At 42.4% G+C, this 22,857-nt stretch overlaps 2 protein-coding genes across 3 annotated transcripts in view; one reads left to right on the top strand and one right to left on the bottom strand.

The window, feature by feature from the left end:
- The window catches only part of SKIC3 (SKI3 subunit of superkiller complex), a 162,649-nt gene that overhangs the window by 132,163 nt on the left and 7,629 nt on the right, over window positions 1–22,857 (bottom strand). The gene's annotated exons all lie outside the window — the stretch shown is intronic.
- On the top strand, window positions 6,982–9,083 carry GPR150 (G protein-coupled receptor 150). The gene has a single exon (XM_019428828.2). It carries the CDS (start codon window positions 7,216–7,218, stop codon window positions 8,518–8,520), a length of 1,305 nt encoding a protein of 434 aa, XP_019284373.1. The 5' UTR covers window positions 6,982–7,215; the 3' UTR covers window positions 8,521–9,083.

The raw sequence follows: 22,857 nt of genomic DNA, 5'->3' as shown, positions 1-22,857 counted from the left end.
CTTTTCAAACTGCCTTTGAAGTTTTCTTAATAAGCCAGTTCATCTCCTTTGTTTGCTATTCTTCAGTGACTTTGTATGAACTTATCTTTGCAGTTATGTATGAATTTCTGAGAAATAAACTTCACTTCAGATACATTCGAAGTATGGAAAAGATCTCAATATTAAACTGTTGCAATTAAAATGAAAATACACAAATCTACCTCCCTAGTTAAGCCTAAAGAACATGAAATAGCTACTGTGTGGGTGAATATGCTAATTATAGGGGAAAAATAAAGCAATAATAATAGCAGTGTGGTTCTGGAAACATAGGCATGTAAAGATAAATATAATCCATCTTGTCCTACCCAAACTCTTCAAGATACATTCATTGTTATGATTTACCAAGCATACACATTGTTTTAAGCATATTAGATACAGAATCATACTTAGGTATAACTGAGTGTTTAAGGACAAAAGCTAATTCAAAATGGTATCTAACAACCATGAAAACAGAAAAAGAAGAAAAACTTAATGCCAGAATCTGAGAGAAACCCACACCAATTATAAACTAGATTGAAGACAATCTTTGGGCTTCCTTTTTACAACCTCTACTGCCCTAATTCCTGTCAGCCATAGTCTCTTGTTTGGAATTTTGCAACAGCCTCCTAAGAAGTCTCCCAGAGTCTGCCCCTGAACTTTCTTCAGTCTGTACTCAGCAGAGCAGCCAGAGTGGTTCTATTAAGATACATCACATCCCTTCACTGGATACTCCAAACCTTCCACTGGTGTCCCATCTTAACTCTGTAAGAGCCAAAATCCTTACAAAGGCCTACAGCACCTGAACTACCTCGCTGCATGTTACCTCACGGACCGGCTCTCCTCCCACATTCCCACTTTGTTCACTCTGTTCTGGCCACACTGGCATCCCTGTTGTTTTCCAGCATGCCAGGCATGTACCACCTCAAGACCTTCGTGCTTGTCAATACTTCCTGCTTGGCATACGGTTCTCCAGATTTCCGTACGACTGTCTTTGCTACATCTTTCAGGTCATTGCCCCAATGCTACCTTCTCACACAGACTTCCCTGCTTTATTTTTCTCCATAGAAATTATTACCACCCAACATAGTATATGTTTTATATATATGATTTGCTTATACTGTCCCCTACCCCTCCTACCCCACTAGGATGAAAGTTCCATACAGGCGCAGATTTTTGTCCTTTTTGTTGCTTAAGGTATCCGAAGTGCCTGACACGTAGTAGAAGATTAGTAAATACTTGTCGAATTAATTTTCTAGGAATTTGAGTTTTTCAGATAACACAATGGATTAGAAAACCAACACGTTAGGCCATGGCAGGGCAGAGCTGAAAAGGAGTACCCTTCTCAATAAAGCAGAGCCTTCCAAAAACAGTAAATTCTAGCAAAAACCTGAACAAAAGGGTCAACAGAGGGACTTTCTATCCCTCTATGTTTGTCTTTTTCTGTGAAAAAGGCCAGATACTGAATTATTTTAGGCTTTGTGAACCATATGGTCTTTTTCACAACTACTCAGTACTGTGCTAGTAGCATGAAAACAGCAACAGACAATATGTAAACAGAGGAGCCTGGCTACTTTAGAATGAAACTTTGTTTACAAAAACATAGGATTGGACCTGCGGGCCATAGTTTGCTAAGGCTAGTGTAGAACAATGGTTCACAACTTTACTGCAAACTGGATTTACCAGAGGCTATTTAAAATCTATTAATGCCTGGCTCCCACCTCCAACCACTGAGAGTTTTCAAAGCGCCCCATGTGAGTCTAATGTGCAGTGAGATTTGGGAAACAAGGTTCTGAAAACTTGTTCTTCAAACCATAGTCCAGAAACATCCACATCAACTGGAAGCCTTATACATTTTTATTTGTCTCTGTTAAAAAAAGAAGTAAAATAAAATGGTGGATTTTGTATTTATCCTTTCTACTCTTTGTAGGTCTCCATCTCATTAAACCTAGGGCACCCTAATAAAAACTACTAGAAATGATGAAACTTGTTAAATGGCTACATATATAAAAATCAATACATAAGAATAATCACTAGATAAAAATGGGAATTAGGAAAAATATCTCACTCACATTAGGACAGTCTATAAAATAAATTTTAGCAAGAGGCCCAAACCTAGATAAAAAAAATTATAAAGTTCTACTGAAGTGTACAAACAAGATATGAACATGGAATGATAGTATGTTCTTGAACAGGAAGATCTTAAAATGTCACTGCTCCAGAACTAATGTAGAAATTTCATACAATCCTGATTTTAATCTCAGTAAGAGTTTCTTTTTTAGGGGCACCTGGGTGGCTCAGTCACATTGTGCGTTCAACTTCGGCTCAGGTCATGATCTCACAGTTCGTGGGTTCGAGCGCTGCATCTGGCTCTGTGCTGACAGCTCAGATCCTGGAGCCTGTTTCAGATTCTGCATCTCCCTCTCTGTCTCTCCCTGTCCCCCACTTGTGGTTTGTCTCTCTCTCTCAAAACAAAACAAAACAAAAAACTCAATAAACATTTAAAAAAATAAAGTTATAAGGCAGCATCCTAAAGAATTCTTAGGTCAAAAAATTATACTTCTATGCTATTTTTATAATACTTTTTAATGTTTATTTATTTTTGAGAGAGGAAGAGAGACAAAGCATGAGTGGGGAAGGGGAGGAGAGAGAGGGAGACACAGAATCTGAAGCAGGCTCCAAGCTCTGTGCTGACAGCAGAGAGTCCAAACCAGGGCTCAAACTCAGAACCTTGAGATCATGACCTGAGCCAAAGTCAGATGCTTAAGCAACTGAGCCACCCAGGTGCCCCTATGCTACTTTTAAAATGAAAATAAGAAAACGTAGAACATATGACACAATCAGAACTATATTCAGAAGAATATTTTTAGCCTTAGGCTTTTAATTATTAAGAGGAAATAAAAATAAACTGTTCAAGAAGTTAAACAACAAAATAAGTATCAATTTTGTAATATTTATAGTAAAGGATTGCCATCCTTCAATAATATTTTGAGAGTCTTGCTTTCCCATAGGAAAGGGAAAGTTGCAAGGAATATTCCTCCCACATTAACAAAAATCAAGAAAAAAAGGCTAGATCATCTAAACTTTTTTTGAGCCTATCAGTGACTAAGGTTGCAAGGCAACTGGTAAACTGAATTCAAAAGGGTGGCAAGTCCCTCTGAGAAGGTGATACACTCAAACTGGTCCACCTTTGGCAGAACATCAGGGGAGGTGGAGGTGGAAACCAGTAGCCCAAAGAGTGGATAACAAAACAACAGATACTTTGACAAATTCTTAAAGCCCAATGTGGGTGAAAATAACAACACAAATTCTGGGAGTCCCCACACAAGGGAAACCACCTCCACTCACGAACTTTTTTTCATAGACCTCAAGCAGCACTCATGAGAAAGATTGGGGGCAGGGCTGGAGACCTAATGGAGCCCCTCAGTGGGACAGGTGTGCAAATGCAGAGTGGCTACCTCTGGAGGACAAGCACAGAACCTAGAACCTTAGGTTTTAAAAACACGTCAAGTTTAACATCACTGGTATTGAGACAAACTAGCACTATATACGCCCCTGAAATGATATACTACGGACACATTATTACCTAGGTAGTATTTCAGCCCAAAAACTCTGACTCAGATTTAATTATGTGGAAACAAAAAGCAACGTTAGAGACATTCTACTAAATATGTATCGTGGACCCTTCAGACCTGTCAGAATCATGAAAGGAAAAAGAAAGGCTGGGAAACCGTTCTAGATTAAAGGCCACTAGAGGCATAACGCAATTAAATACAACCCATGACCCTTGATTATGCCCAGCAGTGGATCAAATAAACACATCCTTGTGAAATTTTTCAGAGAGAAGAAAAGAATCAAACTTCTAAAATGGAAAAAACAATGATCATGTTTACACCAATGAGGATCCAGAGTGGCTTTAAGCTTCTCAACACACTTAAAATCCAGAAGGTAATGAAACAATGCCATCAAAATTCAGAAGGAAAATGTTTCCAATATAGAATTCTAACCCCAGCCAAGACTTCGGTTAAGCATGATGGTAAAATAAAGAAATTTTCAGACATACAAGATCCCCCAAATATACCCTTTCTCAAGAAGCCACTGAAGATGCTTTCCACCCAAGGAGGGAAATAAAGAACAAAAAATACCCATGAAATTAGAAAGCAGGAAAAACAGCATGAGATAATGAAAGGAGTCTCTAGGATGATGGCAAAGGGAGATGCCTGGGTAACAGGTGTCCTGGAGGGCAAACGTGATTGAATCTATGTGACTCAGGTATAATAGGCACAGTGAGACTCCCGCAGCTACGTCCTCAGCCTCTGCACAGTCTTTTTAACCTTACAACATGTCAGGTGATGTTTTCTACCAAAAAGGAAGAAACCAAGAAAAAAGACCAGAAACCCAAGAGGCAGGAATTCCAACCCAAGAGAAGGGCAGAGAGTTTCAGTGATGACAACAAACATATTTCAGGATGATAAGTGTGTAGCAGGCCTGGAAAGAAACCAGCCCACATAGGAGAGAGAAGGGAGTCTCTGATAAGAAGGTTTCCAAAAAAAAAAAAAAAAAAAATTGGAATTGCTACATTATGTTACAAAACCAAACTTATGGAAATCGAACTGAGGGACCATTTAAAGGAAGAATTAGCTGTATAACAAGGAAAATTAAGGCAGTTATTAACTTCAAGAAAACAAAAAAATGATATTCAAAATATACTATAACATTCAGCTGAGAATATTTTCATTTCATAATAATGTAAACACTAAACATAGATCTAACCTGAAATTACAAGATTATTGTATCTCATGAGAAGGTAATCGTGTCTGAAATCACTGAGTCAATAAATAGCATTACACATTTGTGATTTAAAATTCTGGAATTAAGTAAATGCCAGAAGAAACGGCAAATAGATTCTAAATTGCTTCCCTCTAGAAGGAGGAGTGAGGATGTGTGTGCAGGAAACGATATTGTTGTTGGCCCTCCAGTTCTGTTAGACTTTCCAAACTATGTGCATGTGTTATTTTGAGAATCATTTTCTTTAATCAATGATTTATCAGGTCTTAGTAAAGTTCTGTGAAATGTAATGTCACTGGTAGAGTCTTATTTTGCTATACGAGAGCATTTCAACAAATTTGAGACAAATTATAGAATTACCTTGAGAAATATTAAACTGATATTGCTTAGAGGAATCACTGAATTATGGGTATTGCTCAGAGACGGCTCCTTGGAAGAAGTGGATCATAAGCTGGGATGGTGTATGTTAGAAAGAAAAAGGCCCCAGCAAAATCCTCTGAGGGGAGAATGTGAAAATTAAACCAAGAGTCTGATTTCCCAAGACTATTGCTCTTCCTCTCTCTTAAGTGTTCCATCAAGAATGGCTATCCCTACACCTCTTCCAGAGCTTCCTTGGGCTCCTCTGGATGATACTGGCATAGGCGTGAAAGGTAGTTTTTTCTTATCTTAGGTTGATGGATTTATAGTCAAAGCAGGAACATTTGCTCAAAATTATCTGAAATGTGTCATATATCGTCTAGTTCAGTAATTCAAAACATATTTACTGATACCTAACCTGTATCAGGCCCAGTGCTAGCCACTGGAGATAGGAATAATAAAAATGACAAAGGTCTCTGGCCAAAGGACAACAGTTTAGGAATTAGGATTCCTCCAGGCAACTAACAGCACTATCATCTGCATCTACCAACCCCTCTTATCCTGAGCATCTTAAAGTGCCAAATGTGTCCTCAGTCTGGGACTATGAACCCCAGCAGATGCCCAGGCCAGAAACACAGGAAATGTACTTACACTGTAATAATGTAAGAGGGTGGCTCAGTTAGTTAAGTGTCTGACTTCTGCTCAGGTCTTGATCTCACAGTTTGAGAATTCAAGCCCTGCGTTGGGCTCTGTGCTGACAGCTCAGAGCCTGGAGCCTGCTTCGGATTCTGTGTCTCCCTTTCTCACTGCTCCTCTGCTCGCTCTCTCTCTTTATTTTATTTAAAAATAAAGCATTAAGAAAAATTTTAAAAAAATAATATAAGAGGGTACATAAAAGACAAATTGATGTTTCCAACAGGAAAAGTAAAATTTGTTTGTGAGGAGGAGATAGGACTAAAATAAAAGACAGCATTTAATCTAAACCATTTCCTGTGACTTGAATTTCTTTTTTGAAAATTGGCCGCCTTATCGTTCTCTTAGTCACCTTTTCTCTAGGCTTATTGGGGGCGTACTCCCTCCCAGCAACCTCCATCTGCTTGGAAAACAGAATCAAGAGAATGAAAAGCCATGATGACACATCCTCCACTGGATGGAAATATTAGGAGAAAATCAATAAATGCACTACCATATGCATAAAACCTATGAATGTCCCCTTCAGACTAATGCAGCAAATTTTACATCACGGAGAGAGCAGCTGTGAACCGTGGCTTCAAGTAATGAGGAGTATTTGAAACATCTGCAAATCACTGCTCCTCCTAATTGCCAAGCAACATCATTACTTTAGTTCTCTCCAAGTAAATACTCTCACTAATGGCCAGAGGAAGATACATCTTTATCAAAGATTCATCTCTTGGGCTCCTCTTTGCCCAAAACGCTGTTGGGTTTCTTGTGTTCCTGTTTTTCTCATGCTAGTGCATGTAGATCCATGCCATTTCTGATATTTTTTTTAAATCAAAACTAGTGTTTTTTTGTTTTTTGTTTTTTGTTTTTCCTACTAGCAATCCGTAACCGTAATCCGTAACCGTTTTTGAGAGGTACAGTCTCGGTCAGGACCCTCCTCTCTGGTGTGTTAGTCCCGGTTGCATGCGCTTTTGCTTTTGCAAAGGCCGGGCAAAGCGACCTTCTGCCCTGTTTTGTGCTCTTCCTGTAAATTGAATAGCGAACGGGAGAGGCACCCAGAACTCAGTGGTCCCCGCCGCTACTGCGAGCGCGCTGTGGGAGCCGCGGCAGAGATTGGAAGGGCATCCACCAGGACTGGGAGGAGAGCCACGGAGAAGGTGGAGAATAGGAATCATGTGTGTTCCTCGAGTGTACAACCCACATTTGAGTGACAAATGACGAGGACAACCTATAAAAACAACTAAGCGCGAGTCTACCCGAATCCATTTCCCTCTCTGTTGCGTGTGCGTTTTCAACAAACTTTGAGCGCCCCTCGCAGCCTCGCCTCCACCTGGGTTTCCCTCGCTTGCTACCTCCGCTCCCCCCAGGCTAAGGATGGAGGATCCCTTCAGCCCCTCAACTTTCTCGCTGGCGCCCAACGTCTCCGTACCCGTCTCTCCCGGCTGGGGTCTCAACTTCACTTCGGAACAGGGAGCCCCGGCCCCGGGGCCGCCGCCGCCGCCTCCGCCGCCTCCCGGACCGCCCGGCCGCCGCGTCCGCCTGGTCTTCCTGGGGGTCATCTTGGTGGTGGCGGTGGCCGGCAACAGCACTGTGCTGTGTCGCCTGTGCGGGGGTGCCGGGCCGTGGGCCGGCCCCAAGCGTCGCAAGATGGACTTCCTGCTCGTGCAGCTGGCCCTCGCTGACCTGTACGCGTGCGGAGGCACCGCGCTGTCGCAGCTGGCCTGGGAGCTGCTGGGCGAGCCGCGCCAGGCGGCGGGAGACCTGTCGTGCCGCTTCGTGCAGCTGCTGCAGGCGTCCGGCCGAGGCGCCTCGGCCCACCTCGTGGTACTCATTGCCCTCGAACGCCAGCGCACCGTGCGCCGGCCGCAGGGCCCGCCGCTGCCAGCGCGCGCCCTCGCCGCCCTGGGCTGGCTGCTGGCGCTGCTGCTGGCGCTGCCCCCCGCCTTCGTGGTGCGCGGGGGCGCCCCCTCGCCGCCACCCGCCGCGCCCTCGGCCCCCCGCGCTTGGCCCGGGGAGCGTCGCTGCCGTGACATCTTCGCGCCTCTGCCGCGCTGGCACCTGCAGGTCTATGCGCTTTACGAGGCCGTCGCGGGCTTCGTGGCGCCGGTCGCGGTCATGGGCGTAGCTTGCAGTCGCCTGCTCTGCGCCTGGTGGCAGCGCCCGCCCCAGGCCCCGCCGCCTTCAGCGCCCTGGTGGGCGAGTCCCGGCCGAGCCCCTGCGCCCAGCGCGCTGCCACGCGCTAAGGTACAGAGTCTGAAGATGAGCCTGGCGCTGGCGCTGCTGTTCGTGAGCTGCGAGCTTCCCTACTTCGCTGCCCGGCTGGCGGCCGTGTGGTCGTCGGGACAGGTGGGAGACTGGGAGGCCGAGGAAGTGGCGGCCGCGCTGCACCTCGTGGGAGTGGCCAACAGCGCTCTCGATCCCTTCGTTTACCTCTTCTTCCAGGCAGGCGACTGCCGGCTCCTGCGGCGGCTGCGGAGGCGCCTGGGCGCAGTCTGCTGTTCGTGGGAGGGAACAGCGGAGGACGATGAGGGGACGGGGGGCCACCAAGCGCTTCACCGCCACCGCTGGCCCCACCCCCATTATCACCACGCTAGACGCGAGCAGCCAGTAGAGGGCTGCTGGCGCCCACCTCCGCCTCGCCCCCGGCCGCTGCCCTGCTCCTGCGAAAGCGCTTTCTAGCTGCTTGATGGCCACTCAGGTCACCGTCGCCGCCGCACGGCCTCTACGGAACACGCGGCGGGCCCGGGTCTATCCAGATCACAACGGGCAGGAGAGTCTCAGATTGACCCTGAAGCTGTCCCCTTCCTACACTCTTTCTAATGTTTACATTTCCCTACACTTTTCCAGTTTCTTCTCTCCCTTTCAGTTCCTCTCACATTTCCCAGTTTGGAGATGAGAGTTTGAGCCACTGGAAATTGTAAGAACAGTCAAAGATACACAGAGTTATTTTTGCATTTCTCTTTGACGCTCCCATAGTGTTCTGGATAAGATAATTTGTTTTAGCTAAATTGCCAAGCTTTCATTATTTGCTGTGTTATCATCTGTTTTTACTTATTTTGAATCGTGTTTAAATCAAGTGTACCTTCCAGACCAGAGAATTTGCCTTGGCTTCCAGGAGGAAAATCCCCACATTGCTCTCCCTGAGGAGCCTGGAAATTGTACCAGCGATACTGTCAGAACTATAATCGTGCTGTCACTTCAGAGCCACAGAGTATTTGTAAAATAAAAACATTTCCCACAGAGCAATTAGTACTTTTCGTTACATGTTAATGCGTTTTCACAGAAGAAAAGCAGTGAGGCACTTATTTCCAGTCTTCCCTTCAATAGAAGCTGGGGTTTTGGAGGGACACAAAAACGCTTCCCTTTTCCCCTCTTTCAAATTTGCCCAGTTTCTGTAGGAAATTGTGCCCTTACCCACACGAGCCTCTACAGCTGAGACGCTGTGCTCGGGTGTAGCCTCTCAGCAGAGTCCCCAGCAAACTAGCGAAGGGAAACACCAAGGTGGTGCATATGGGCGGGGCTCACTGTCCCGGATGGCGCTGCAACCACCCAATGTTGCATGTACGCAGAAAACTACCTTTAAAAAAATGAAGGCAATGCCTATTGGTGTGGGCTGCTAAGAACAAGGTAAAGAAGCAGATTTAATTGATGACCTTCTCCTTTTAACTGTCCTTGGTCCTAGAGAGAAGTGGCAGCACTTATCAACAATATATCCATGTGTTTACCATTGCCTTTCATCTGAGAATCAGCATGCTTTCCATGATAGTGTTTCCTGTTTAAGCACAAATGTCAAACTAAAATGCAGAAAGGGGAAATGATTGCTGGAGTTCACTTGTAGGGCCAATGCTCTCTGAGGGCTTTCTTTGTTTACTTCGCCTATGTATCCCAAACTCTTTTTTAAAAAAAAAAAATTTTTTTTAAATCTTTATTTTTGAGAGAGAGAGAGACAGAGCGTGAGCAGGGGAGGAACAGAGAGAGAGGGAGACACAGAATCCGAAGCAGGCTCCAGGCTCTGAGCTGTCAGCACATAGTCCGACGCGGGGCTGGAACCCACAAACTGCTAGATCATGCCCTGAGCCGAAGTCGGACGCTTAACCGACTGAGCCACCCAGGCACCCCATATGTATCCCCAACACTTAAACAGTGCTTAATGTGTACTAGGCACTCAACACATATATGTTGAATGACTCATAATATGAGTCAGGCAAAGATAGAATGTATACAAGATTTACAAAAATCTTCATTAAGCTTGATTTACCTTCCTCCAAAGTTTTGTCAAAAAATGTTAGAGTTACAGGTTTTCTTCATCTTTTTAATCATCCCCACCCTGCTTAGGATACCATGGGGTGTAATATACCGGGAATAAGTCAGTCAAAGAGAGAACACAGTGGTCTTCATGACATTTTTATTCATCATCGTTATTTTTCTTCATTAATAAACATCAATTCCTTATTTTGTGCCAAGCAATGTTTTAGGGGTTGAACATGCTAAGATGAATAACACACATCTTTTCCCTCAAAGATCCTATAATCGTATGTAGGAGACAATCTGAAAATTACCACACAGTATCACATATGTTTTAACAAGGGCCCCAGTCATGGTGTCACGTCACCATGAAAAAGAACATCTGACAACCTCAGGAGACTGAAGCCGTCATTCCAATGATGGTATGAAGGACCAAGTAATGGGAAGGGGGGAATGCGTAAAGGGAGGGATCAGACAGAAGCTCAGAGAGACCTCAAAATATGACCTGGTATGTTGTATCACTTTGAATGCTTGCAACTGAGATAATTTAAGCCAGCTAAGTCACCTTTTCTGTCATCTGTAATTTGAGAGCACCCTAACAGAAAAATGAATTCAGCTGGTTTAAATCTGCTCTCTTGCATAAGTCCAGTGGTAGGGCTGCTCCAAAGGTGGTTAGTTGAGTAGCTTCATAACTTCACAATCAAAGACCGAGCTCCTTTTCAGTTTTCTATTCTGCCATCCTGAGCTGGTGGACTTGACATTAAGGTTGATATCCCTTGAAGTCACAGAATGACTGCTACGGTTCCAGGCATCACACTCAAATGTGTCAATATCCACAAAAAGAAGAATTTCTCGTTTTTGTTTTTTTTTTTTCTTCACTCTATAGGAATGAAGAAACATTTCTCAGAAGTCCCAAGCAGATGTTCCTGCATGGCTCATTGGCCAGAACTATATCATATATCCATATCTAGACCATTGCAAGAGAAATGGGGCCACCATAATGGTTTAGACCTGGAGCTGAAGATATAAGCTGCACAGGAAAGGGGTGAAAAAAATGAGACTTCCATTTTTTTTTTTCTTTTAAGAAGAAAAATGAAGGGGAAATGTGTATGAGGACAAGACTAAACTTTTATATAATTGCCAAACTGCTAAAGAGATGAGTTTTATTATCTATTAGAACTTTTAATCTGTGCCATCTAGAAATTATGAGAAATCTCCCTCTAGGTCAAAAATACAGAATACAGGGGCGCCTGGGTGGCTCAGTCGGTTGAGCATCTGACTTCGGCTCAGGTCATGATCTTGTGGTCTGTGAGTTCAAGCCCCGCGTGGGGCTCTGTGCTGACAGCTCAGAGCCTGGAGCCTGCTTTGGATTCTGTGTCTCCCTCTCTCTCTGCTCCTCTCCCACTTATGCTCTGTCTCTCTATCAAAAATAAATGAAACATTAAAAACAAATACAGAATACATATTCATGTAGTTAATTTGAAATTAAACTGTACTTTCCCTAGATTTTGTGGAAGATTTGGTTAAGCCCAATTCATACTGAAATACTTCTATGGCTAAGGAGCTTTCTCTAACCTTAATTAAATCTGACACTTGAAGGTAGATCGAGGTGATTTAGTTCCCATCTCTAGTGGCATTTGTAGATTAAGAAATTTGAAGCATTCCCTCAGAATGATCAGCATCAATCCCAGGAAGCTGCATTGCTATAGACAACTCAGAGATTGAGTTCTGTCCCCATAGAGGAAGCCCCAAGGGTTATTCTAAAATTACACTTTCAGTTGAGTGGGACATACCATTCAAACTTCACAGCAAAGGTAAATGAATGGTTGACCCTGACTTGATCTCTTTTTTAGGTATCACTCAAATAAGATATGACCAGAGGAGAAATTAAACTGGAGTTTGGGAGGAATCAAATTACATCTTCTCGCCCACTTCCCTCACACAGTTCCCCTTGGAATTTGATTTTAACTAAGCTGCCACACACAGGCCTAGACTGCAGGACTCCAGGAGGCACTATTCATATAGATGACAATATAAATGTCAGCACCTGAACTTTAAAGCTTAAATACAAAGAATTCTATATTAAAAAAAAAAAAAAGCCACATGGTAACATACAGCTAAAATAAGTAAATATGACCTATTACATAATTTGAAGCAGAGAGTATGAAGAAAACAGCCAGAAGTGTAACTAAAACTACAATTAGTGACTAGCTATAACTCATTTACTAAAAATAGAAGAGTCTAGCTCATTTGTGGAAGAGGAGGTGGATTTTTTTCTAAGCCACTTCCTAGGAAACACAAAAGAAAGTAGAAAATTGGAGGAGCTTCCCTCTTATTCCTAAAATGTTCTGATTGATCAAAGGAAAGATATTATAAAGAAAATGAAGTCTAATTAAATTTGCTGAGTTGTGAGGCAGTATAATGAAGAAAAGAGTAGTCTGTAGAGCTTACAGACCTAGACTTGAATTTCATCTCTACCACTTAGTAGCTGTGTGACTTTAGGCTGTTTGCTGAATCTTTCTGAGTCTTGGTTTTCTTATCAATAAAAATGGGGTTTAGGGGCGCCTGGGTGGCTCAGTCGGTTAAGCGTCCGACTTCGGCTCAGGGCATGATCTCACAGTTCGTGAGTTCGAGCCCCAAGTCGGGCTCTGTGCTGACAGCTCAGAGCCTGGAGCCTGCTTCACATTCTGTGTCTCCCTCTCTCTCTGCCCCTTCCCTGCTCATGCTGTGTCTCTCTCTGTCTCAAAAATAAATAAACATTAAAAAAAATTTTTTTAAAAATGGGGTTTATGTTATCTACTTCATAGGATTAATGTATGTAAAATACTTGATTGGTGGGGGTGGGGAATCCTGTCAGCCTTCAGATTCACCCTAGTACTCAATATATGATAGTATTATTTTCTAACACTGGGCAGTGAGGGATAAAGTCCAGTAATATTACATGAAGGGAAGCAGGGGATCCTGGGGAATCAATCTATGGAAGATTAATGCAACGATGGTAGCATCTAGACCAAGTCTAGAATGTGAAACTCTTAAGAAGCTTGAGGAGGGACCCTGGGTCCAAGAATTCCAAGCCAAATCATGCCTGTAGGATGTCCTTTATTTGCCCCAAAGGAAGTCATTTAGCCTTAGGGAACACTTTTTGTTTTCTAAAAAAGCTAAAAGTTGAGTATGTTAGAGAAACCTGATATCCATGGACATCAGTAGAAGAGCAGGTATCAAAAAAGGAGCAGGCTCCGTGGTTGCCTGCAATTACACTGATTATTCTCTTGCCTTACTAAAAGAATCCAAATTTTGCTCAAAATTAACATGTTCTAATTACCTATTGTTATGCAACAAACTATCCCAAATTTTGTGGTATAAAATAACAACCATCTAATTATGCTTATGAATTTTGTGGGTCAGGATTTCGATAGAGTATAGGAGGGCTGGCTTGTGTCTCTTCCATGACCTGGAGCCTTAGTGGGAGACTCAAATGACTGGGGTCCACAATCATCTGGGAGCTTCTCTACTCCTATGTCTGCTGCCTTGGCTGGAATATTCAAAAGCCGGGCTCATCAAGAACTATTGATCAGAGTGCCTAAACTTGGCCCTCCATGTGGCTTTGGCTTTCTTACTGTATGGCAGCCTTAGAGCAGTCAAACTTCCCCTAAGGCAGCTCAAGGTTCCAAGGGCAAATGTTTTAATGGGCAAGGCAGAAGCCACATGGCTTTGTGTGGTCTTGTGGCACAAGTCACATGGATTCCTCTGTACTCTACTGGCTGAAGCAGTCACAAACCTGCCCAGATTCAAAGACATAAACCCCACCTTCTAATGGAAGAAGTGTCAAAGACTTTGTCATATTTCACAGCTGCCATACCAGCCATCAAGGAAGATAACCTTACCCTTACCCTCCCTGCCCCTGTTCTGGGAGATACGTAAATCAACCATGATAATCCCATTATGCCTGGGATTGATTGGTTGATTGGTTCTGGACAATGAAACTAGAAGTAAGGGCTTCTGGCAAAGGTTTTGTAACCTTAAATAGGAGATATCAGTAGAGGCCATTCTTTACCTTCCTCTGGAGGGTGTAGCTTGTACATGTGACCTAAAGCTTCTATAGCCATCTTGTAACCCACAAAGGGGAGATAATGTTAAGAGAAGGCCAACATCTGTGGCTCAAAGAGTGGAAAGGTAAAAAAACTCAAGTCTTTGATTATGTAGTTGAGCAGCTGAAATAAGCAAAGTTTAAGCCATCCAATCTGTCCTATGTGAAATAGTAAATTTCCTCATTGTTTAATAAGTTTGAGTTGTTGTTTTCTCTAAAGTCATCCAAATGGAAATAAGGAATGTATTTGTCAGGGTTCTCCAAAGAAACAAAAACAACAGTGTGTGTGTACACACATATTTATTATAAGGAACTGGCTCAAGCAATTATAGAGGCTAAGAAGCCCCACAATCTGCTATCTACATTCTGGAGACCCAGGAGATCAGGTGATAAAGTTCCAGTTGGAGAACAGGAGACCAATATCCCAGCACAAACAGGCAAATAGAGTGAATTCTCCCTCTGTCTTCTTTTGTTCTATTTTTTTTTTTTAATTTTAACGTTTATTTATTTTTGAGACAGAGAGAGACAGAGCATGAACGGGGGAGGGGCAGAGAGAGAGGGAGACACAGAATCGGAAGCAGGCTCCAGGCTCCGAGCCATCAGCCCAGAGCCTGACGCGGGGCTCGAACTCACGGACTGCGAGATCGTGACCTGGCTGAAGTCGGACGCTTAACCGACTGCGCCACCCAGGCGCCCCTTCTTTTGTTCTATTGAAGCCTTCAGTTGATTAGATGATGACCAGCCAAATCAGGGGAAGGCAATTTGCTTTACTCATTCTACCAATTCAAATGCTAATCTCATCCAGAAACACCCTCAGATATACCCCAAAATAATGTTTAACCAAATATCTGGGCACTCCATGGCTCAACTTGATACATAAAATGAAGTATCACAAGAAGCTATTGGGTTTCCTTAAAACTTCATCCCAGATAGGAACTGTCAATTATGCATGCAAATTTTTGTTTCTCTCTATTCCTGAAAGTGCTCTAAGCTATCTATTATTTAAGCTAATTCTTTAAGCACAGAAGGATACAGATGATTGAAAATTTAGCCTGGATCATCAACCATGAGGTTATACTATAAGGATTTGGACAGTGCAATTCTAGACATTCAAGAATGCCTATGCAAGCTGTGAACTTCCCTTCCTCTGGCCAGTCACACCACTGTGTTAACAGAGTATGAGAACTGCCCCATTGTAGACGATGTAGCAAACAGGTAGCAAACGTTTCTTCAGCTAGCTGGATGGAGTTTCATGGTTTGTTTGTTTGTTTTTAAGTTTATTTATTTTGAGAGACAGACAGAGTGTGTGTGTGCAGGGGAAGGGCAGAGAGAGAGAGGGAGGGAGAGAATCCCAAGCAGGCTCCACACTGTCAGCACAGAGCCCAACACGGGGCTTGATCTCAGGAACAGTGAGATCATGACCTGAACTGAGATCAAGAGTTGGGCGCTTATCGCTTCTCAGCCTTTTGGCTAAGATGAAGTGAAGAGTTGGGCGCTTAACTGACTGAGCCACTCAGGTACCCCCAGATGGAATTTTTTAAGTGCATTCTGAATTTTTTAAAAAAGATCTGTATTCTTCACTGAGCATTTATCATTACTGAATATTTTTTAAATGTAGCCATTGAAAGCCTGACCTAGGCCAACATGTTCCAGAGTATATTTTGTGAAGCAACAGATGCTTCCATATTAATATATCATCAGGGAAAAAAGAGTTTCAGAGTTAAATGTTTAGAACACTAGGTTAAATAGGTCTTTCTTTTTAGTTTTTTATTATTATAAAATACTCAGAAAAGTTGAAGGATACAAAAGAACACCCACATATTCACTGAGATTCAACAGTTGCTAACGTTTTGCCATCTTTGCTTTTATACATCAGTATATATTGTTGTTTTTGAATAACTTGAAAACTAGCTGCAAACATGATATCATTACACTTCATCTCTGAATACTTGAGCATACATCTCCTAAGACATTCTTGCATAACCACAAGAGCAATACCACACTTAAGGAAATTAACAATTCCCTGAGATCATCTAATACTCCGTCCATATTCAAATTTTCTCAACATAACTTGAATAGATTTTTTACTTTTGAACCAAAATCTAATTACAGTATATACATTGCCTCTGATTGTTATGTCTCTTTAGTCCCCTCCATTCTAAAACAGCTTCCATGACCTTTTTAAAAAAAAACTACTGTTTTTGGAGAAGACCAAGTCCGTTGTCTTGCAGAATATCCCACATTCTGCATTTTTCTGAGTATTGCCTTAGAGATATCTTCTATCTGATTCCTCTCTTCAAAACAAGGTTTGTTAAAGCAGTACCTGTCAGAGGCTTCAATATGCTTAGTGCAAAATGACCCTCTAAGTGAACACCTTTTAGGAACCTCTGCCTTCTTCACAATAACCCTTTCTTTGGGAATTGTCCCCACCATCAACACACACACACACACACACACACACACAGGGCTTCCAGCAGTCACATATGGACTTTCTGGCCTGACCTCTACATGGTTCTATGTAGAACCATGGGAAGTGTATCAGAAGTGATACAGTTATTGCACTTGTGGATATTGGTAAGGCCTACAACTCGAGGGAGTGGGCAACAGAAATGTGTTGAGTAAGGGCCCTAGAAAAGGCACAACCACGATGACACATGCTAAAGTAGAGCCAGGTTGGACAATACCAGAGCAAGCACAGGTCTGGCTTAGATGTTGATCTGATGGAAGGTTATCTTCTCTTGGCATCCAGAACATTTGTTTTTGTACAGTGCTTCTTATGGGGAGATCCGGGGGGGGGGGGGGTGGAATCTAGGCTAGAAAGCAAGGAGAAAGTAAAAGGAAGGAAAGAAGGCACTCAGTTTTGGCAAGCAGTGCATATGGCAGATAAAGAGACCGACCTAAGAAGCAAATTAACCTGTTAGAAACTCACCCAAGCTTCCCTAGAAGGAACAGGGGCACAGCTGAGGGGATGGAAGCATTGAAGATATATTTCACTTTGGAAAGCCTGGAATATTCCAGATTTGAAATAAGGCAGTGTTTTGAAGAGCATGTGGCAGAGGTATTCTTGCTGCCTAAGACCTGAGGGAACTAGACCAGAAGCATCAACAGCAGTGTCAGAACAGTGCCACAAGGGATACCTGAGGTGGAGCAGAGGTAAGGAATACTGGGGAATCATCCCTGGCAGCATTTTGCATGAACCTAATCAATTCTGTAACAAGATGGGGAGAAGTCAGACACTATGTTCAAGACTTAAAATGCTGCTCACAAGGGATATGGGGATTTTGACACTAGATAGAGCCACCTTTAGTGCAACACACACATGCCAGAAATATCAGGCTCAGCAGAGTGTTAGAGGGGACCGCACAGCCCTTACCCTTTGGCCTTACGTGAAGGGACTTCAATTAGACCAGCACTGCTGGACTACCTCCACTGTTGGGGTTGGAGGGGCCAAATTAAAGACAAAACAAAAAATAAAAACAAAACAAACATTCTCCTTATTTGAGTTCTAAACCAATGTCTAGGGGAGAAGCTGAGGTTCAGAGTTTAAATCCTCTTGCAGGTTAAAGCCCAAAGATAACAAAACCCAAAGAACTGTGGTTCAAAAAGCAAAATTTCCTATCTCATCTGAAAAACTTAAAGACCTCCTTGATTGCCAATTCCACATGGCCTCTGCTGGCAAGTTCCCTGAAGCATGAGGATTTGTGAATCCTTCCTTCAGTAGAGGTAGCTGCAGACTGCTCTCCTTGAAACAGAGTAGTCCTTTAGGACCTCTCAGGTTCTCTTGATCAGTTCTCATTTCATGAGCCTCACTCTTTTAAAGAGTTCAAAGTGCTAAGAGGAAGCAGAACTGTATTGTAGTACTGGTTCCTCATCGACCTACTTAAGTTAGGAAACAACCCACTCCCCACTCCTGGAACAATGGCCAAGCAAAACTGTACTCCCAGAACCCAGTACTTGGTATCACCAAAGACTCTTTAGAATAGGCTTAGGATATGAGATAAGAAACACCCTAGTCTCGGCTACCCAGGATGGCTGTCAGTTGGTGGATGCAGGTCCAAATCTATAACAATCGGGAGACACCTTCTCATAAAAGGTTACTTTGGCATCATGTTAACCCTGGGGGTGGGGAGAAGATCCATCTATGCATTTGCCTAAGACAGAAGCAAGTGTAAAAATGAACTACTGGGACCTCATCAAAATAAAAAGCTTCTGCACAGCGAAGGAAACAATCAGCAAAACTAAAAGGCAACTGACAGAATGGGAGAAGATATTTGCAAATGATAAAGGGTTAGTCAGATAAAGGGTTAGTATCCAAAATCTATAAGGAACTTATCAAACTAAACCCCAAAAAACAAATAATCCAGTGAAGAAATGGGCTAAAGACATGAATAGACACTTCTCCAAGGAAGACATCCAGATGGCCAGCTGACACATGAAAAAATGCTCAACATGACTCATCATCAGGGAAACACAAATAAAACCACAATGAGATACCACCTTACACCTGTCAGAATGGCTAACATTAACAACGCAGGCAACAACAGATGTTGGCGAGGATGCGGAAAAAGAGGATCTCTTTTCCACTGCTGGTGGGAATGCAAACTGGTGCAGCCACTCTGGAAAACAGTATGGAGGTTCCTCAAAAAACTGAAAATAGAACTACCCTACGACCCAGCAATTGCACTACTAGGCATTTATCCAAGGGATACAGGTGTGCTGTTTCGAAGGGACACATGCACCCCCATGTTTAGAGCAGCACTATCAACAATAGCCAAAGTATGCAAAGAGCCCAAATGTCCACATTGATGGATTAATGGATAAAGAAGAAGTGGTATATATATATATATATATATATATATATATATATATATATATACACACACACACACACACACACAATGGAGTATTACTTGGCAATCAAAAAGAATGAAATCTTGCCATTTGCAACTGTGTGGATGGAACTGGAGGGTATTATGCTAAGTGAAATCAGCCAGTCAGAGAAAGACAAAAATCATATGACTTCACTCATATGAGGACTTTAGGAGGCAAAAAAGATGAAGATAAGAGAAGGGAAACAAAAATAATATAAAAACAGGGAGGGGGACAAAACAGAGGAGACTAATAAATATGGAGAACAAACTGAGGGTTGCTGGAGGGGTTGTGGGAGGGGGGATGGGCTAAATGGGTAAGGGGCACTAAGGAATCTACTCCTGAAATCATTGTTTCACTAAATGCTAACTAATTTGGATGTAAATTTTAAAAAATAAAAAATAAAATAAAATAAAAAAGAAGCAAGTGAATCCACCTTCTCACAAGTTTAGAAATTTGCAGAGATGGAGGTCCCAGTCTCCAGGAGTCTTTCTCTTCTTACAAATTAAAAATCTCTTCATTGCCATTTCCATTCTGAATCCTCCTACTTCATGGAACAGGGCCTCTATGTCGTGCCATGGAGCTCTCTTGGAGCATGTATTTTCACTCCTGTGCCTCAGTGCCTGTTTTCAGCGACTTTGGCTAAGCAATCTGCCTCTAGGTATGCTTTCTCCAGCACCATCTGGACTGAAAGAGATGGTGTGGAATGACTCTGAGCATGTGACATCTACATGAATCCAAGGCTAGTTCTACCATGCTTCTCTTTCTGGACCAGAATGCAAATGGAACTTGGAGCAGCCCAGGCAGTGCCGCCTGCCCACGCTATCATGGACAATTTCCAGTTAGATACTCATTAGCGCTCTGTAGCGGGCACAGAGCTCAGCCGCCTTGCAGTTTAAATGTAGCTCAGGGTAGATCTAGGTCACAATGGGTGGGAGGGGGAGCCTCTCTTTAAGAAAAAGAATACAAAATAATAAATAAATAATTAGGTATTAAAGTGAATATTCAGAATGGGCAAATAATCACAAAAAAACACAAATACTAAAAACCTAACAGAATAGCAGACATTTATTAATTAATTGCTACACACACCACTATCATACTTTCTGCCTACAAGTTTTGGCTCCCTACTCTTTACTCATTTGTTCACATGACAACAATTTTAAAACATTTTACATAAAGAGAATAGAACGATAACTCGATCTTTCTTATAGCACAATCTTTTTTTTTTTTTTTTAATTGACAGAAAGCATAAAACAAACGGTAATCCTGGTACAGGTTTGTGTATTTATGGGAATCATGATAAATTCTATGTCATATGCTTCCCATCAAGAAAGATATATGAATTTGTAGTTTTTAATGTTGTATTATTGAGCATCTCTCATGTGTACTATCTATGAGAACAGAATCCTGGGCTTACCATTTTACCAAAAATGTAATGATAAGATAAAAATTTCCATAGAATAGTTTCTAGCTCTACCTGTTCAAATCTTATTTCTCCTCCAGGACTTTCATATTCCCTGTTCCAGACACCAGAGCCCATACTCACATTTTGATAGAACCGTAGCCTGCATCTAGCATATAAGGATAGCCATCACAATGGGCACTGGGAATATATTTGGAGGTTGTTTTTACACTGGGACAGCCAGCAGAAACTTAGCTATACACCACAACTGGCTGCAAACCATATAAATATACCCCACCAAACACAAACTAAATGCATTTCCAATTCAAATGCCTCTTAGCCAAATTCCCAAAATGCTTGTGTGACAGAAGGAAAAGAGACAATGGCCTTAATCCACTGAAGTTAAATTGTCTTACTTTTGCACATTTTTACAAAAACATATGACAATTATTCCTTTCTTTCTTCTCTTTCCTTCATGAACAATTCAGTCCTAAAGCCAGCAGGAAAGGACACAGCAGGGTAGATAGACATCTATGCTGGCTAGGGGACTGGCAGGACATGCAGTGGCTTAGAGAGAAGTGACAGAGCCCCGGTGGGGTAGATGACAACATGGTAGTGTAGTGAGTTGGCTCAAGCTGAGTGAGAAGGGAACAGAAGTACAGCCGTACAGGGGCTCCGGCCCCCATCTATGTGAAGTTCCTGCCAAAGATGCACAATCTGAATCTCATCATAGAGAAGTGTCAGACAAACCTCAGTTAGGGAACATTCTATAAAATATATGGCCTATAATCTTTAAACGTGAATGTCATGAATGTTGGTGAAGGACTGAGAAACTGTCCCACACAAGGAAGCTAAACATACATCACAACTAAATGCAACTTGATTCTGAACTGGATTTGAGGATTAGAAGGTAGAAACATGTCAGTGTTAAATTCCTGATTTTGAGGGTTGTATGGTGGTTACGTAGAAGAATGTCCTTGCTTGCAGGAAATACATACTAGAGCATGAAGGGCTGATGTGGCATCAGATTGGCAACATACTCTTAAATGGCTGTTGGGATAGAGTTCCCTGTACTAGTTTTCTGTAATTTTGAGTGCTTCCAAATTATATTAAAAGGATATAAAGGATGACCATATGAACACGTTACTAGGGTTGCTCAGGACCTTGGAAAGGGCCCACACGTGTGAGGGGACCTGAAGTTATGTTTCATTAACTTCACTATCTCTAATTGTAGCAAATATTCTAAGCAGTACCGTCTGAAAGGTCAATGTACCAAAAGGCATTTTTTCTGCAATTTAATCCTTGCCTTAGCTATGCCTGCTTTCTGAGGTCTTTTTGGCCTTCCTACCTTTACTGAGAATGAATGGAGTGGAATGAAGATGTTGTAAACATGCTTCAAGGTCAAGGAGCGGCAACCTACACTCTGAAGCTCACATCACTGAAGGCCCTTTGGCCTGTGCCTATTTGCTTAGCCTGGCTTGGTACTACTAATGGCCAGTGTTTTGCTTGAGGCTCACTGCAGACAACCTGGTGTTCACTGACCACACTCCCTTCTCTACTGCCTACTTAGAGTTAGGGTCAGCATGTGTATCATTTGCTGGATGCCCAAGACTTGGAGTTCCACTTGGAAGATAAAATTCAGAGTGAACAAGAAATTTTAAAATCTACAACCTTCACTCCCTTCTTCTGTATACTCAGTTCAGTCCTTCCCTTCTCCTTTCTACAAATCTGTGTGCCTAAAGAGAGTAAAATGTGGTTCATCCTCTCAAGATGGATAGCTCGAAGGTAGAGGGCAGCAATTTGGGCACATAAATTTAGTTCAGGTGATGTTAATCCATTTGACTGCACATCTAAGCTATCCCAATCTAGATTTTTATCATTAACTAAAGTTTACACTTTGATCTCTTACTATATCTCTGAGTTGGTTCCAAATTCAGGCAGGGAAAAAAGGTGGTTTCTATTGGGTCCTCTTAATGTCCCATACAAATAAAAGATGATGGCACCTTCCAGAATGGTGGCAACAAATTTAAAAAAAAGTAATTTGAAGTACATTTTAGGAAGTAGAATTGACAAGACTCAGAACTGGATTAGGTATGGGGGGATAGCCCAAGGGGTCCTAAGGCAACATTGTGTTTGGGGATTCACTCACTAGAAGGACTCCTGAAACTCATTATATAGTCCTTCTCATGCTAAGATTACTAGAGTGATATTGTAAGGATACAGAGCTGGATGATAAGGAAAAAGGACACAGGTGGAAAATGGAAGAATCCAAGTGAAGGCTTCCTTATGTTCTCTCCCTCTGGGGAGGGATAACACAAAGCTGACTCTTGTGCCAGCAACGATAATGCAAAAACAGGGGTGCAATGTTTTTGCCCAGGGAAGCTCGTTAAAGGCTCAGCACCCACAGGTT

Source organism: Panthera pardus, unplaced genomic scaffold, assembly GCF_024362965.1.
Source record: "Panthera pardus isolate Hobbes unplaced genomic scaffold, ASM2436296v1 HiC_scaffold_2, whole genome shotgun sequence".
NCBI lineage: Eukaryota > Metazoa > Chordata > Mammalia > Carnivora > Felidae > Panthera > Panthera pardus.
The sequence above is the reverse complement of the archived record's forward strand: the minus strand, read 5'-3'. Positions and strand labels throughout refer to the sequence as shown.

Coding starts and splice junctions, on each gene's coding strand:
- GPR150 (XM_019428828.2), top strand. CDS start 7,216: ATGGAGGATCCCTTCAGCCCCTCAACTTTCTCGCTGGCGCCCAACGTC.